Source organism: Pelodiscus sinensis, chromosome 16 (genome assembly GCF_049634645.1).
Source record: "Pelodiscus sinensis isolate JC-2024 chromosome 16, ASM4963464v1, whole genome shotgun sequence".
NCBI lineage: Eukaryota > Metazoa > Chordata > Testudines > Trionychidae > Pelodiscus > Pelodiscus sinensis.
Genome location: NC_134726.1, coordinates 26,324,981 through 26,342,428, shown reverse-complemented (window position 1 = coordinate 26,342,428; position 17,448 = coordinate 26,324,981). Strand labels below are relative to the sequence as shown.

At 40.0% G+C, this 17,448-nt stretch overlaps 1 protein-coding gene across 4 annotated transcripts; it reads right to left on the bottom strand.

The window, feature by feature from the left end:
• Nucleotides 1-354: 354 nt before the first annotated feature.
• Nucleotides 355-17,029, bottom strand: GET4 (guided entry of tail-anchored proteins factor 4). 4 transcript variants are annotated; one of them, XM_075899555.1, is made up of 9 exons: nt 16,753-17,029; nt 9,914-9,992; nt 9,256-9,337; nt 8,091-8,240; nt 6,286-6,379; nt 4,110-4,250; nt 3,954-4,029; nt 3,480-3,552; nt 355-1,678 (listed from the first exon to the last, which is right to left on the bottom strand). In XM_075899555.1, exons 1-9 carry the CDS (start codon nt 16,905-16,907, stop codon nt 1,590-1,592), a joined length of 939 nt encoding a protein of 312 aa, XP_075755670.1. In that variant the 5' UTR covers nt 16,908-17,029; the 3' UTR covers nt 355-1,589. The 4 variants fall into 4 exon arrangements, with proteins under 4 accessions (XP_075755670.1, XP_075755669.1, XP_025034450.2 ...); XM_075899554.1 differs by having other exon boundaries at nt 6,286-6,424; nt 16,753-17,026; XM_025178665.2 differs by lacking the exon at nt 16,753-17,029 and adding an exon at nt 16,030-16,067 and having other exon boundaries at nt 6,286-6,424.
• Nucleotides 17,030-17,448: the final 419 nt, after the last annotated feature.

Sequence of the window (17,448 nt, the reverse complement as noted above, 5' to 3'; positions counted from 1 at the left end):
GCTGTCCAAGACCATCCAACAGGCAGGATTCCTTCCCATTGCACCAACTCTAATCAAGGTGAGGAGAAAATGGTGAGAAGCAGCGCTCGACTCCTAAAAAGCATGAACACACAAACATCCTATTGCTTGCTTGACAATTTGAGGAAGTCAGTCAGTCTGTACTTGGAGCAATCATATCCCGTAACTATTTGTGACTAAGAATTATTGACTTCTGGATGTATGAAGCAAGTCAGAACTGCAGAAATTATTCACAGCTTACGATGAGAAGTGCATAATCAATGTTATGTTGAGGGAAAATGCCTTAAAAATGAGATCTCCAATGGTAAAACTGTCAAAAAGCAACAGTGCTGCAGATCCCAGTATAAAGTATTTATTTAATACTCAACAATTAACACAAAGTCCTCCTTTAAATTCTTTTTTTTTACAGTAAATAAAAATGTATTATTCCCCCCATGCATGATCACTGTGTATTAATCTAAGCCTTTTATTTTAGATGTGAAAAAATAAAGTGTTTCCCCGATTTCATCTTTTAATCATACAGCTATCACGTGGCGCACTGCATTGAAAGGAGACAAGATGTAGTATTATGCCTAATGCACAGTTTGTGGTTATTTTTTTTTTTACATAAAGTGTTAAATGAATCAACCACCCAATAAAAATAAATATTGTATCATAAAGAACTGATAGTTTTGCAGTATCCCTTTTCTGTAAATAGAAATTGTTTTAAAGATTTCCATGTGCCTCATCACAAAAAAGGTACTGGCTTTGTTTGATTACAAAAACAAAACCACAAACTGTCACCTTTACACACTATTACAGACCTAAACCTAAAAAAGGCTCTACTCTAAAAGAAGAAAACTATGTGATGGAGTAGGTTTATTAGCTGCTGAATATCTACATATAAAACAAGGCTAAGAAATTATGGTCTAAATAGCAGCCAATCTACATTCAAATGATCCACTCTAGTGAAAGGATAGGTGAACTTGTAAAGGAAGATTTTTTTCACGAATGGTGTGACCTGGAGACTGATTTTAGATACACAGCACATTTTGCTAATTCCTGTGACAGGAATGAATTTAGGGAGGTGTGTGTCGAAGTGTCATGGGCGTGCACCTTTAATTACACTCTTTGGACTGTCTTGAAATACCATGGCACTGGGTTTAGAGAGAAGCGCTACTAGTTCCTCTGCCTTTCAAGACATTTCTTAGTGATGGCATAGATCAAGAATTTTTCATAAACTAAAACAAAACGGGTTTAAAAACGTAAAGCAACAAACTAATGCTTATCCTTTATTTTGTTATTGTCAAAAAAGGGAATACTGCATTTGAAACTGTAGAAGACTATATATCTTAATCAAAACCACCAGCCAGCATATTGGAAGTCAGATTATCTTTCCAATCAGTTCTTTCAGCTATTTTTTTACATAAATAATATAGACCAAACATCATAAAACATTTCAGCAACCTTCTTTAACAGAACAGAGAAGCTCTTTTAGTTGTTGAGAAACAATTGCAGGACTCAAATTCTGAAATTGTCTTTTGAGTTATCAAATTGCCAAATTCACGCAGCTCCTAACGAAAAAAAAAAAATCAATCGAGTTCAATAGGACTGCTATCTTCTTGACCATCTTCTGCATCATCATCTTCTCCAGTGCCCATCAGACTGTTTAAAAGATTTCCTATAATTAAATACAAGATAGCTACATTTTAGTTTTGGAAAACTGGTGGAATAAACTTTTTTATTTTGAAGTTTGTTACTGTAATGGAATGGATAATTAAAAATATAAATAGACAAGGCATTCCCCAAATTACAGTAGTTTCACAGTAGGGTCTAAAGATGTTAAACTGATGTTAATTGACTTGTCGAGTAGTCGATAGAATTTCCATTGACTACTCCACTAATCGATAGGCACTTCCGCATTCCTCATTTGAAATGTACAAGAGCCCCTGCTGCGGCTCCTGTACATTTCAAAGGAGGAATGAGGAACTCCGTGTGCAGCCCGGGGCCAGCTGGAAGTCCTGCTGACTCTGGGCTGCACACTGCGACCCTGCTTTGAAATGTACAAGAAGCACCAGCGGGGGTTCTTGTGCATTTCAAAGTCACAGCATCCTCATGGAGCTCGGGATCAGCGGGGGACTCCCCAGCTGACCCTGGGCTCCACAGTGCTGCCCCTCTGAAAGCTGCTTCAGCGTTTCAAAGGGGCAGCGCTGCACAGCCAGCTTAGCTGTGCGGCGTTGCTACTTTGAAATACTCCTTCTTTCCCTCCCTCCCCCCCTTTGCTGCTTCTATCTGATGGACAGGTCACAGACAAAGAAAAATTCAGAGCCCATGACCTGTCCATATACCATTAACTAGAACTTGGGCCAGGGGATCACGGGTGCTTTTTTGGGGGAGAGGAGGGCAGGCCAGGAGTGTCCCAGGACCCTAGCTGGTTTGGGGGGCCAGAAGCAGTGGTGCACAGCCTCTGACCTCCACTGGTGGTGAGGGGGTAGGGAGAGGCACAGCAAGCAATGGTATGCAGCCGGGAAGGGCAGGTAGAGGGGCTGGCAGACTCCCTACCAGGTTCTGCGCAACTCCCTAGAAGCAGCCAGCACATCCCTGCAGCTCCTAGGAGAGAAGGCCAGTGGATGTCCACATGCTGCCCTCGCCATGAGCTCCAGCTCTGCAGTGCCCCATTGGGCAGCACCTCCAGGTAAAGGCAACATGCTCAGCCCCGATCTCTATGCCTACATGCTGCAGGAATGTGACAACTGCTTCTGGGGAGCCCCCTCCCTCCCAGTTAAAGGCTGCCCCACACCCCAAACTGAAACTCCTTCCACACCAAAACTGGAGCGGCACTCAGGCAGCCCTGGGGCCAGCCACAATGAACATTGCATAATCACAGAGGTCACAAAAAATCATGGAATCTAATTTCTGTGGCCTCTGTGATGGACATGCAACCTTAATTATAAACCAAAGTAGTTTCTAAGAGCTAATTTCTGTATGGGAAAATATTGTAGTCCATTTTTTGTACAGTGTGGTATAATATGTTCTATTCAGATATTTAAAAAAAACCCCAAAATGTGAGTAGTACTCAGTAACTGATATTCTGATTTCTATTTCAAATAAGACTTTTGTAGGAAAAAACTCTGTATTAATATGAATTCCTCATGAATAAACCAACATTTACTACCCAAGCATTACTCTGAAAAATATTAGACTTCTCTGTAAGGTTCCAGTCCCACAAATACTTCCACAGGTACTCAAGCTCGTGAGTGTTTTATAAATTTCAAATCCATGTATTTTTCAAGTGTCATTGATTTTATATCTGTGATTAATACTATCTATGTTTACTTATGACAAAGACAGTGTACATAAATTAATTTTGATTTAATAAATTAGGCCAAATACAATAATTGGTGACTAATAGTCCATTAACAAGTACTATTTCCAACAAAATTAGACAGTGCATCCATAGACTGTTCTTTGTTATAAATTACCTAGTAATCCTCCATAGGATGATGTCTGCTTAGGTGGAACTCCAAAGAAGAGCTGTCCTATTCTATCTAGGTACTAAAATGACACACAAAATAGATGTTAGATACTTTAACATGTATGAAAACACTAAAATAAGAAAAGTCAACCCCTATAATATTCTAGGAACACAGCTTCTCTCTCCAATTTGTGGAGAAACCATTACAAACAGCCACACAGTTAAGACGATGTGCTTTATATTAATGAATCACCATAACTGCATTCTTAAAAGGCAATTTTCTAAATCTAAAGGCAATTTTCTAAATTTGCATGGTAACTATTAGTCTCATTTGATGAAACCCTGAGAAGAGTTAAGAGTCAAGAGTCATCTGTTGCATTTTATTAGGTTTCACAATGCAGTATGCATGTGTGTTACATTGAAAAGGCATTATTTAATCAGTTCCATTGGGCTGAATTAGAACTAAGTACTGATTACTCACTTCATTATACATGGGATCTCTTTTCAGCGAAGGTTGATACTGTTCACACAATACTGTAAATACTGTTAGTTTTCCTCTACAAAAGGAAACAAAGCACAAATGTAATCTTCGCACAAAATGAAAAAGAATTAAAAACAAAGGAATAAGAATTCATACCCATCAACAGCCAGTAACAGAAACCAGATGAAATTTAGTAATGGTTGTACAAATGGAGGCCCCTTTTCTATTGAAGGATGTTTCTGTGTATATGTCGTAAAAACCACTGATGCACTGGTCTTATTTTTTAAGCAGAGAAATCTGAAAGAGTAAACAATGAAAGGGTAAAATGGTGTTTGGAAGTTCCAAGAATTTTTTTTTAAACTAAGAAAAAAAGGTCTAATGTTCAATCTGATTTCCAATAACTTTAACTTAAATAAGCAACATCATGCTAATATCAACTGATCAGCCTGTTAACAGAAGCTCTATTTTAAAAGTGAAGAGTTCTAGCACCCGCTTTAAAAAAAAAAATCAGCCAAGGAGAAAATTGTTAAAGCTACTTTAAAGAAAACCAGATGTATTTGCAAATTCACAAGAATTACCCTATTAGTTTAGATAGGTAATCTAAAGGAAAACAGGAATCTAGTCAACTTTATTCAACCTCAAGCAGAAGCACATGAAATATTATAATAGGTGCTTCTTTTTATGTATTATACAGGTTAACTGGAGCTGTTCTTTCCTATGGCCAAAAGTTTATCCCGTTGAAGTACATTTTAATTTAAGTGGATACCTCATTTTTCCTGGTCTCTAAAATAACCGTCCTCTTTTAGTCTGCATCTGTTAAACTTGAATGACAAAAACTTCCTTTCTACTCTTGATATAGATTCAGAACTAAGACATCAAAGAAATTCTGTCCACAGTGAGTCTAAATGTCTACAAGTCGTATCTTAAGTAAATACAGTCAGATTCTCAAATAGCATTTCCCCAGATTGATGACCAAAATCAGATTATTGAGTAATGTCAAGTTACTTCTAGTTATAGTCTTTGCAAGACCCAAAAACTTATTGGGAACTTTGTCCTCTGGTGGTAAATATTAAGGTGCAATGAGAGATTTGTTTTCAGGTCTGTATTAGCCTCTGTTCCTGAATCAGACATTGTGGGCTTTTTAAAAAAAAATTTTTTTTTTCATTATTATTCACAGCCAACCAAGAAGTTACAACATCAACTTTATGTAAGATTATAGCTTGTGGTAAATCCACATATGTTGTAAGATTTATTCTACCTACCCATCTAGGTCAGTAAAAGATTAAGTTGAATAAATATGGGTTGGTATATTATACCTTTACAAATTCTCTTCATCGTATAGAATTGCTCTGCCTATACTGGAAACCCATAAAGGAACTGCTCCAGTTTACTGCAACATTCTCCAACTTGTAAATGCAGAAAGACTTGGTATAAGCAATACTTCAGTGTAACAGAAGCAACTACTGCTCCAACCTGTCCAACTCGCCACATAAGATGCTTATTATAATTAAAAAGTTAGAGATGACAGATGAGAAAGGAGCCATTTTCACAGGCAGTTAGAATCAGGCAGCCTGATCATCTTCAGAGCGTGTTAGTTAAAAGAACTAAAACTGACAGTCAAAGTTAGAAAATCAAAGTATTTGACATATACAATTATGCAGGTTTGCAAATGGATATATTTCTCCCTCTGCAATAAATACTATATGATCTTAGGAAACTGGCAGGAACTCTACTCACTGAAGAATTCAACAAATGCCATTGAATATGCTCGAGGGAACTCTGACGCTCTGGGGGTAGGGACTACATTGGCTTGTGTAGTCCCACAACAACGATCTGGGCCTCTTGGCACCACCATGACATGAATAATAATGGCAAGGACATATTTCAGTGTCAGGCTTTCAGGAGTTATGACAACAAGAACAGGATCTTGCAAATGATTAATTCATTTTTAACATAAGGGCACTAATATAGCCTCTTATAAGGAGAACTTTTACTTTAACAATGAGGATGCTATTTTCAGATTCAGATGAATTAGTTTAGTTCTCCCAATAATCAGTCTGATTTCACACCTTCACTTTTTTTTTTTTAAACACAAGTTATGGGAGTGGGTCACATACAATCTTTGAATCCATACACAAAGTTTCTCTCATTAATTCCCTAAAAAACTAAAACTTTATTCTTTTTATGATTTTTTGCAAAAAATACCTTTAACTCAGTTAACCTGGTTAACTTGAGACCAGACTTCAGAATGCAAGTAGTTTAATCTGACACTTTGCACAGCAAACACTTTTATAACAAACACTTTTATAACAAATAAATGTTGAACGCTTACTGTAACACTGCCTGAGCTACAAACATGTCCACCTCACTGCAATATCCCCTGGATGATGAGTATTCTACTAGCATATTAGCACATCCTTCACCATCTGTGGAGTGTAAGAAGTGATACCGAGATTCACAATAGTTTTGCTCTACAGAAGAAAGACAAAAAGAACACACCTGCTAAGAAATCCGTTTATTATGTTTAATTCAAGAACATTTGGTAGGCTTGTTCCTTTTCCAAACAGATAGGTAATGGAAGTTATGATGGGTACATACAACAAATTCAAGGAAACCGCAATTTGTCTTTGCAAATAAATCCTAAATAAATTTTGAATCGGTAATTTAAAATTGTTTGTATTCAGACATTGCTTCTCCAATATAAAAATCCATCTTACTCCTCAAATATGCCAAATTACAATCTTGACTACCAATAGTAGTAGGATGAGTAGAGAAGAAGTTTCACATTATATTCAAAAGTCTAGAGAGTCCTGTGCAGATACAACATTTATATCTGCATCTGTATCCACAAAAATGAGCTGTGGATATGTGTCTCCCTACCCCAGTCTGCAAATGCTGATACCTGCAGATATAAAGTAGAAGGCCACAAATTTGCAGGGTTCTACAAATATCCTGAAATCGCGTGAAGAGAATTTTAGTCTGACCCATTCCCACTATCAAAAAACTTAATTTCTCTACTGTAGCAGAACAGAAAATAAAAAGATTTACTACAACTTAGTTTCAGGCAAGACTCAATGGTCATACTAAATCAAAGCCATGATATTATTTATATCTGAACCTGAAAGTCCCTTTTTAATAATCCAGGCTTCTTCAAATCAAAGTCTCAAAAGATATGACCTAAGAAAACACACACTAATCTGTGGATTGATAGCAAGTCATCTGCTCCAGAGTAAGCACACTCAATGTAAGTGCATGCTGTTTATTTTGTCTATCAGGTCTGTGCTCCTTCTGGAGTTTCGTTAAAAAAAACCCAACCCTAATGCTTCAGAAATATTCTCACTCAGCTGCTGACAACAGCAATACCAGTCAAATGCCAACCAGTAACTCTCACAATTACATCAGAGAAATAACATCGCACAAACAAACAAACAAAGGCAGTCTGAACTTCTGACTCTGGGATAAAGTTTACTATTTTTGACTTACAGCCTAATTTCAGGGCTGCAGAAGAGCAGGTCTGATTTTGTTTTTTTAGAAAATATACTTACAATATTAGTATTGATAAAGATCCATGGGGCATCAGAGAAAGTGACTTTTTGTTCAATTATTCTCAAATGTTTGTATATACTGTACATAAGACATCTTATTCAGCCATAAATTATGTACGAATTTCAGAGTTTTTACACACCTCTCTGTTATCTCAACATTTTACATTTGATTTCACGCATAATGAAACCACTATATTTCACTATAAATCCAAGAAGGGGATTGGTTATGTTAAATAAGTCTGATGGTCAGAGCTCAATTTCATATAGACGTCAAGTCAAAAATCTAAAGACCACTAGAAGTCTTGTCATGTGCTGAAATTGTCTCTGGCTAGATTATCCAGGTTTTTTTTTTTAAGCAAACACTGAAATAATTTCTAACTGGAGGTGTTTTAACCTTTATTGGGATTAGCCTGGGTTTACCAGAACACTAGATGGAAACCTCACTCTGTGCTCTGCAATAGGTTTGTCAAACGATTTTAACTTACACAACATATACAAATTTATATTTCCATTTTTTACTTTTACGTTGCTGATATCTTAAAATATTTTAATTTTAGTATTACAAAAATGATTCAAAAACAATTATTCCTACCTTTCCACAACGTGATGGCTAATAACTGATGTAATTTCGGATGACCGAGTTTCCCTGATCCACCACTGGACCATTTCAGTGCTCTGGACACAAAAGCTACTCTCTCAGGAGAATTTGGATCCATCAAGCTAAATACTTTAGCCAAGTTTTCTAAAAGCAATACAAATATGTAATTAACATTACCAGAAATGTAGCAGAGTTTCTCCTGTTATCAGTAAACCTTTGTAAAAACATCTTTAATGATTAGTTGTTGTTCTTAAATGAGTGACTTTGCACAATGTACTTCCATTTGTAAAAGTCAATCTTAGATCTGTAAATCAGTAACATCCAATTGACCTCTCCGCTGCAGTGCCAGAAACCATACTCTGCCCAGTAACTGGCACTAGGTAGGAACAGCTTTCCATGTCCCATGGCTTAGGACAGATGTTCCTCTGTTGTCAAGAAGTTCCAATTAGGAGACAAGGCTTCAGATAGGAAGGTGCACACCAGTCATAGGAAACATCAGGAACGGGAAGCCTGTAATTAGGAGCAGGGCTGTCAGAGGACCGTGGAGTGAAATGCCAGACTGAATCTATGGAAACAAAGTGCAATCCCTATCCCATTCTCCAGTTGGTCCGCAGATCCCTAGAACAGCAGCTGATGTGGAAGGGACTCTTCATATGATTTCCAGCTGGGCAGCTCACAAGAAGGGCTTTACGAACTGCACGCTTACCGAATCAGACAGTCCGACAAGCAAAGTTTCTTTGACAAAATGGCCGACCCGCGGGCAATGCACACATCACCACACTGACTGGATAGGAAGCCGCTGTCCATCAAAGCGGCGGAGAGGTCAATTACTGTGCAGACAATACTTGTCGCTCCTGTTGTGGGGAGAGGACAATGCCAAAAATCATGCTCCACCTACAAAACATAGTGATGTTTTCTCAAAGTATGTCTGTATGCTTAGAGCCACATCAATTACTGAGAATCCATTATTTTTCCAGCAGTTTTGTCTGTGTGTCACTTCGGGAACTAAATTAACCCCATAGCAAAAAAGGAGCCCATAACTCATAGCACAATGAAAGGGATTGAAGGTTTAGGAGAATATTACATTTCTGATAACACAAGTTTCTTGAAGTACAAATACATGTTAAGCTTGGTCAAACTAAACACGAGATAATCTCACCTAGTAGTTCATCTGTTACTTTTGCATCCGATTTCTCTAAGGATTCCAAAACCAGCATGGACAGATCAGCAGCACTGTTTTGCTACAAAATGTGCACAAAAAACACAGTTAGTGAAGTAACTGTCAGTTGCTAGGGAAAAAAAAATATCAAAAAATGCTTAAAGAATTTTGTGAAAGGCAGATAATTTTTAGATGGAATGGACAATTAATCATGTTCTAGACTCACAAACATTAGTAATTTAATGAAGTAAACCAAAAACCTGCATGAAAATACAGCATGACTGACAAGCTACAGATGCAGTGTGGACACACATGTATGTCAAAGTCTCTACAAGTGATTGAATTCAGAGCTATGCAGACTTGCATGCACTGGGAAAAGACTATACAGTAACTTCCTACAACAAAGGCTTGTCTACATGGGGACAGTCAGGAAAATTAAGACAAATTTTCCTTGAAGGAGGACTAAGTTAACTAACATTACACAAAGGTGCTTTAACTTAGGTACTGCTTCTGGATCTTAGCTGATTTGTCTTAGCTTTTCTAATTGCCTGATTGTAGACAAGCCCCAAGACTGCTTATTAGCCTAAAACTTTTTGCACTAATGATTCACCAATCATTGCCCAAACAATTGGAAAAAAAAATTAAAAAGTTTTCTTACTTGGCTGTGACTGAAGAACAACAGTGCCCCTGAATACATCAGTTCTCTTGCTTCTACGTGTTTGCCTTGGGACATATATCTGCAATTAAAAAAACAAAACAAAAAATTGACACACAAAGTACCATTAAATGACAGTTTTCCACATACTCAAAATCACTTGAATTTGAAAGTAATTAAATACTGCTTGAAAACATAAGGTGAGACAAAGATTGACAAGATGTTTGTATTTAAAAAAAAAATCAATGTATGGGCAAATGAAAATTACAATAAAGCTGGTTGCATAGAAGGCAAACCGTATATAAATGGACCTTTTTATAAATATTTTTAAAATTTCTTTTTCCTAGTCATCACCCAAAAGGAGAGCTGATTAAAAGTTATAAGCATATGAAAACAAAGAATTATAATGGAACTTTTGAACATCACATTATCACTTTTGGGTTAACAAAATATTTAAAAATACAATTTAATGTTCTTAATCTCCTGGAACAGCTCCAAAATGCTGGTTTGATACATACAACAACTACGTGAACAATAAATGAAAGTCTCCAGCATGTCCTATTACATCAATTAAAAATGGAAGTTTAAAGTGCTTTCAGTATAAATGCTACACAGCACTAACATACAGTTGACAAGGACAAGCTTGCCTATCACAGACCTCTCCATTCAACTCTTTCCCAGTTTCTATTAACTCTCTTCTCCCCAGATTACCCCTTTTGGCTGCTACACAAGAGGACATGGTAAATACAATCATCCTTTATAGAATCAAATTAGCTACATTTTGATAGGGTCTACAAAGGTGACAGCAATTAGGGAGTTACCACACAATATTCCAAAGAATCTGAACAGTCCCTTACATCCATTTACAAAAACAGCAAATACAGTCTTATAAAGTCACTTCAAAACCCAACTGTTCAACAACTCAGCTTATAGCTTCATCATTCAAATGTAAAAATTCAAAGTGAGAAAAACAAAACCACCTTTCCTTCCAAACTGCTGACATGCGGTTATTACCACCACACTGTCATCACTGTAATCTCCTGGACATAATAATCACTCCAGTCTACAGCTAAAGGTCTTGGACCATCTCAGTTCTAAATAAAAAATGCTATGTATCATACACATGGTAAAAGAAGTCTTATGAAGAAACAAGGAATTATTTTTAACATCTTCTAATTCCAAAGCCTGTTTCTCCTCATGCTAGATTAGAACATTTGTCAGCTGTGCAATCACCATTCAAGACACTAAGGATATTAGCCATTGGTTTAAGTAGCCTTGAGTGCTCCACAGAACATCTGAGACAAGATTACCTTTAAGTTGATCTTCCTGGATTCCTATCTTTTGGCCACACAAATAGATACAAGATCAGAAATCACTTCTTTTGTGCTAAGATCTTTGCTCTCCCAGTTAAATTTCTGAGGCTTATATTACTTAAATAAAATTCTGGAAGTATTGACATTTAACTGTATGCTCCAGTAATTTAACTTTTATTTGATCAAACTATGCCTTCCAAATTATTCTGGTTCTAGGTTTGTATGCATGGTTTTTTTTAATTAAAAGAGTGCCTTTATATGACCACCTTTATAGAGGCTTTTTATGGACTCTATTGGATCCCTTTTCTGAATGGATGAATAGGTTTGTATGAATAGGTTTTGTTACCCTATATTTTGAGTAATGGCTACACTATGTTTGTAGCTTTCATACAAATACATCAGAAGAAAAGAGACTGCTATTTCTTAAACCTACTGTAACAATGTAACTACTGTAACAAAAATACCTGTTTCCAACTGCAGTTCCTCCTCCTACAAGCAAACGTGCACTGATTAACCACCTTCTGCTAAATGGACTCTAGAGACCCATTAATATTGATAGAACCTTGTATTGTTGAATTTTCTCAGTGCCTAGCTCCTATTCTACTTCCCTCAAACCACTGCCTTTCAAGGTCACTGCCTGTGGAATAAAAGACCAAATATCAGGAATACACCTATCACTAGGTGAGAAAATACAACCACTTATGTTTGTAGCAATTTTATTTTAAGCAATATATTACAAGTTAAAATAAACTACCATTAAGCACACAACCATAAATGGAAGATATTAGGAATCCTGTGTCTTTGAAAAATTCAGTTAAATCCCTTCTTTTGAAGACCAGACACTAATAAAATAATACCATTTTAAAATGAAAATTGTTTAAAAAATATTTTTGGCAACTAATATACTGCATTACTCTAATCAGGATAAAATTGGTGCATATTTGCAGAGTAACAGTGAAATTCTCTGTGCAGGCTTATTTTGGTTACAGGATGAGCACCAGGGTTGTCAAGGTGAAACCAACTACACAATTAACCGATAAATCTTGGGTTATTGGTTAATCTCGTCAACTACACACACTCCCCCTCCCCGCCGCCTCTGTATCAGAGACAGGAGGAAGGGGAGGGCAGGCTGGAGCTGATATGTGCAGGAAGACGGCTTTCAAGTAAGTTCCCCACACGTGCTGGCTTCGCAGACCAGCCTATCCCCTCCCTTAAACTTAAAAACCAGTTCCCCCCACCCCAGCACCAGCTCCCAGTGCTGCTTGCCCCTTCTTCTCCTGCACGGATACCTCTATCAGAGGCAGCAGCATAGGGACAGGGGAGGCTGCCATGGAGCAGCATCTGTCTGTGGTGCAGGGCCTGCTTTTTACAGAGGCTGGTCTGCTTCCCTGGCAAACAGACTCCCACCTGCCACCCACACTGCTACCTCCAATACAGAGGCAGCAGAGTGGGGTTACAGGAGGCTCTCCGGGAGTGGGACTAGGAGTGCACTGGCTGCTAGCCCCACTACCGGGGGCTACTGAACAGTCACATAACCAGTGAAATTTCATGAGGTTATTCAATTATAAGCTAGCATCCTTAATCAGTACATTACAAAAGATAAGATTAAGTTTAGCCTTCAAATCCTTTAAAAATATAATTTCTTATTTCATGATACTGCAGTCACTCTCCAGATCACAACTGAAGTTATTAAGCAACACAGGAAACAAAATAGGACTGTCTCTGGCATGTTAATTAAGTCAATTGATAATACTTCTTGTTCCTTTACTTGTATAAGATTTTCCATTGTTATAGATTACAGTGGTGTGGGAATAGAGAAATGTGGAAATGGACAGAAACATTTATATAAATGAGACTTCAATGTCTTATGCAGATTAAATGAAGTGTCCATGAGCACTAATAAAAAACAAGCCAATGTGACTATCACTCTGACATTAAACCTGGAAGTCTGACTTGGAATTTCAAAAGTCAGAAACCTAGATGTGTCTGAACTAGTCAGCACCTACAAGAATAACGAGATCCAAGTATATCATAGGATTATAGAATTTCCATACTGGATTAGACCAAAACTCCACCTATCCTGTCTCCAACAACAGCAAGTATGATCAGTGGAAGGTGTAAAAACCCCAAAGCAGGGAGAAATTAATAATTTGTCGACCATCAGTAGGTCTCATCCTAATCTTTATTAGGGAAAGATTTAAACCATAAAATTTAGAATCTCTTCCAAAATTTATTAGCACTAACTCTAACAACTCTAGATATTCTTGTTATCCCTAAGTGTTATTCCTTTTTGAACACAGATAAATTCTTGGCCTTTGAATTCTTGTGGAAAGGTTGACAGTTAAACTATTTCCTTTTTATTATTCTTGAATTTGCCCCTTTTTCATTTGATTGAATGTCTCCTTATTCTTTTGTTGTGCCTGACTAAATTAATTTAGTGGGTTCAACTCAGGACAGAAAATTTATTGCATTTTCAAATTACTACAAAAGAAAATTGTTTTTCTTACACAAATTGTAAAAAGCACTATGTTATAACCTAAACTTTTCTGCGACAAAATTAAAAGAAACTTTTTATGTTGATGTAGATGGTGTCAACAGAAATATGTGGAGATGTATTGTTACATTTTGCAGCACCTGAGACTGGGTGCGAGCTGGGAATCAGCTGATTTCTGGCTCCCATCTGGTCCCCGTTGCTCCCCCGTCTCCCATGGAGATGGCCGCACTGTCTCCTGGTTCCCCTCCCTCCTTGCTCCCTCTGATAAAGGCAGCAAGATGGGGGAAGAAGCGACTAGTTGTGGGACTAGTTGACTATCTGATAAGCTTTTGCTTATTGGATAGTGACTAGTCACTTACGTCTCAGTAGGGATGTATCTAGACTCCTTCACAAACTAATATTAAATGCAAAAAAGAGTTTAAAAATAAAGTTTTACACAGTAGATGACAATTCAATATTATAACTGCCATGTACTTAAAGTAGTAATATAGTACAAGTACTGCACCATAAAGCAGACCTGTTATGTTACTCATTAGTAGGCAATTGGAACGTAAAACCCTGTTTAATAGGTTAACTGTTTAATGAGAATGGGCAGGAGGGGCTGCTCCAGCCTGACCAAAGGATCAGGAGCTGCTCCAGCACCCACCAGTTAACTGGAACTAATAAGCACCACCCATTAGGGTCATGCTCACAATTAACTTTTTGCATCCCAATAGACACAAAATGTGGAGGTGTCCACTTTAACCAAAAAATTCCTAAGTTCACTAAACATGGTGAGATATCAATATATTTTAAAGAGTCCTCAAATCAAGTTCTGCTTGATAATCCATCAATGTCACAAGAATCCAGACACCCACAAACTAGAATTACATCTGATTAGAGATTAAAAGCAGATCTGTATAGAGAGACTCTCTCACTACAGATGCATTTTAAGGCACATTTTAAATTCTTACTCTTCAAATGGAAGATTTGAGTGTACTTTAATGAAACATTTGATCAAAGTTTTTTTTTGTTTCTTAAATTCAAGTTGTAATTTTATGACAGCCCTAAAAAGCAGATTTGACTAAATCTGCACACTGTACATATCAATAATATGATTGAAAAGGAGAACATTTTGGAGCAAAGGACACAAAAAAAGTTTACAGCTACTAAGAATATCTGTAACTACCAGATGCTAACTTCTTTATCTAGCATGAGGTTTATTGAAGAACTACTAATTCAATCACAATAATAATAAACACTCTGTCCTACTATTCTTCTATCTGGGGATGTCAAAGTCCTTTACAAATGTCAATTAAGTCCTTCAGCAGCTTGTTTTAATATAGTTAACCTTGAAATAACTTTTTTCCTGTCTTTCTCTTCTGCATCTGAGGAAATGAGTTATAGCTTACAAAAGCATATGCTCCAATATCCTAATAAATTGGTTAGTCTTTAAGGTGTCACCAGATTTTGTTGTTTTTACTGAAACAAACTAATTCAACTACCTCTCTGAAATCTGACAAGAAACTACTCCTCATGGACTCACATTCTTTAATCCTTCTGAAAATATAACCTCATCCTTTTAACTTTAAGTATCCCTGAAAGGAATGGAAGAAACTGACAAGGTGGAAGAGGGATAATGTAACATCCATTTATGATTTTCTTAATAGAAAAGTGGCGAGGAGTCCTGTGGCACCTTATAGACTAACTGAAGTGTAGGAGCATAAGCTTTCGTGGGCAAAGACTCACTTCATCAGGTGCATCTGACGAAGTGGGTCTTTGCCCAGGAAAGCTTATGCTCCTACACTTCAGTTAGTCTATAAGGTGCCACAGGACTCCTCGCCGCTTTTGCAGATTCAGACTAACACGGCTACCCCTCTGCTGCTTAATAGAAAAGGTGCAACATCACCTCTCTTTCTATTGGTTAAAGAAAGAGTGGAGACCCCCTTCCGATAGGACTGGCCTTAGGATGCCAAGTTGCTGGAGCAAATTGGCATACGAAGGTGCAGTGGGGAACAGGGTAGAAAAAATAAGCAAGGAATCTTCTCCAATCCTGCTTGCTCCAAGGCAAGCCTATATGCAACGCTAAACAGCCAGAAAAGAATGAGAAAATGAGGCATCTGCTTTTGGGCCCAATTTCTGTTGAGACTGCATGGGGCTCTCTAGAAGTGCAAGATGACAGTCTAACACAGCAGTAGAATACAAACATGGGAGAAATTGAGGGCCCCATGGGAGTAGGGGGCCCTTCCACAAGGCATCCAGCCCCCATGATGCCACATCTGACTGGTGGTGAAGAGCTAGGCAAGAAGGGATGTACGGAGTTAACTGATCACCTGCTAAGCAGCCTTCCTAGCATGTTTACCAGGGTAACCCCTTAACCGGCTGCTCCAGCTCGGCCGGGGCCACCATGCTGCAGGCGGGGGTCCACTGCAGCCTGGCCGGGGTGGGTGGGGGGGGGGGGGGGGAACAGCCCCTGGCCTGTTAACCTTTAAACCGTGATCTTACGTCCGCTGCCTCCCCTCCCAGGCCACTCGCTCTGGGGTGGAGCGCGACCCCGATCGTCAGCTCCCAGCCCCCAGCCTCCGCGGGTGGCCGCGGCCCCGTGTGGGTGACAAAACGGGGGGCCAGTCTCCAGACCTGCTGGCCAGGGAGTCCCAAGGCAACAGACGCCGGCCTCCCCCTATTAACATCTGTCTTTGGGGAGGCCCCCCCCTCACTAACCCCCCCCCCCGCCAAGAGCCCCCGGCCCCGCCCCCTTCGCTCTGCCTCTGCAGCTCCCCTCGGCGCTCTCGAAGGGGGGGGGAAGGCCGGACACCTGGGGGGGGGGCGCGTAGAGAGAATTCTACCCCCTTCCCCTGCAAGCCGCCTCCCCCCCTACGCACTTCACGCTGCCCTGCACGGCGAGCGCCTCCCCGTTCTCGTCCAATCAGCGGGCGAACGCATGAGACGGACAAGCCGCGCGGCCAATCGCACGGGCCGGGCGCGCAGGCAGCAGGCTAGTGTGCGCGCTCGGAAGGCTCTGGAAGGGGCCAGAGGGAAGGGTGGCCGGGCTGTACCTGAAGAAGAGAGTCCGGTACATCTGGTGCGCCTCGTAGTATTCGCCCTTCTCCACGCTGGCGCGGAGCTTCCCTTCCACCCGCTGCACCCCACCCCGGTTCCGCCCGCCGCCGCCCTTGGCGGCCTCCTGCTCCGCCATCATCGCCGCCGCCATGGATGCGGGGAGGGCGGGCGGAGAGACACGGGCCAGGCCCCGCCGCTGCCTGCTACACACAGGCCCTTCTGCCCGGGCCGGCTTCCGTCAGCCCCGCCCACCGAGCGAGACGGCAGCCTGGGCGGGCCAGTGCCCGCAGCGCAGCTTCGCGGTGGCGTCACGCAGCGCTGGGCGGGGCCAAGAGATGATGGGGGGGGGGGGGGGTAGATGGCTCTGGTGGGACTTGTTCAGCTGCGTTTGCTCCCCTCTGACTGGAACGTGGCCTCTTCCTATTCACTGTAGCACGAGGCGGGGCGTGCAGCCTGGCTGCGCTGGAGGGGCTGAGCAGAGGTGAATTGTGAGCTCACCTGCAGCCACCTCCCATCTTAACAAAGCCAAGCGGTGCCCCCTGTGAGCGCAGGACCAGGGCACAGAGTGACCCTACTTTCCAAACCAAAAATCAGGACACGTGATCTGACACAGGATTTTTTTTTCTGATTTGTGAGCAGGCTGGGGGCACAGGGTGTGGGGTGGAGAGTGAGCAGGCTGGGGGCCCAGGGTG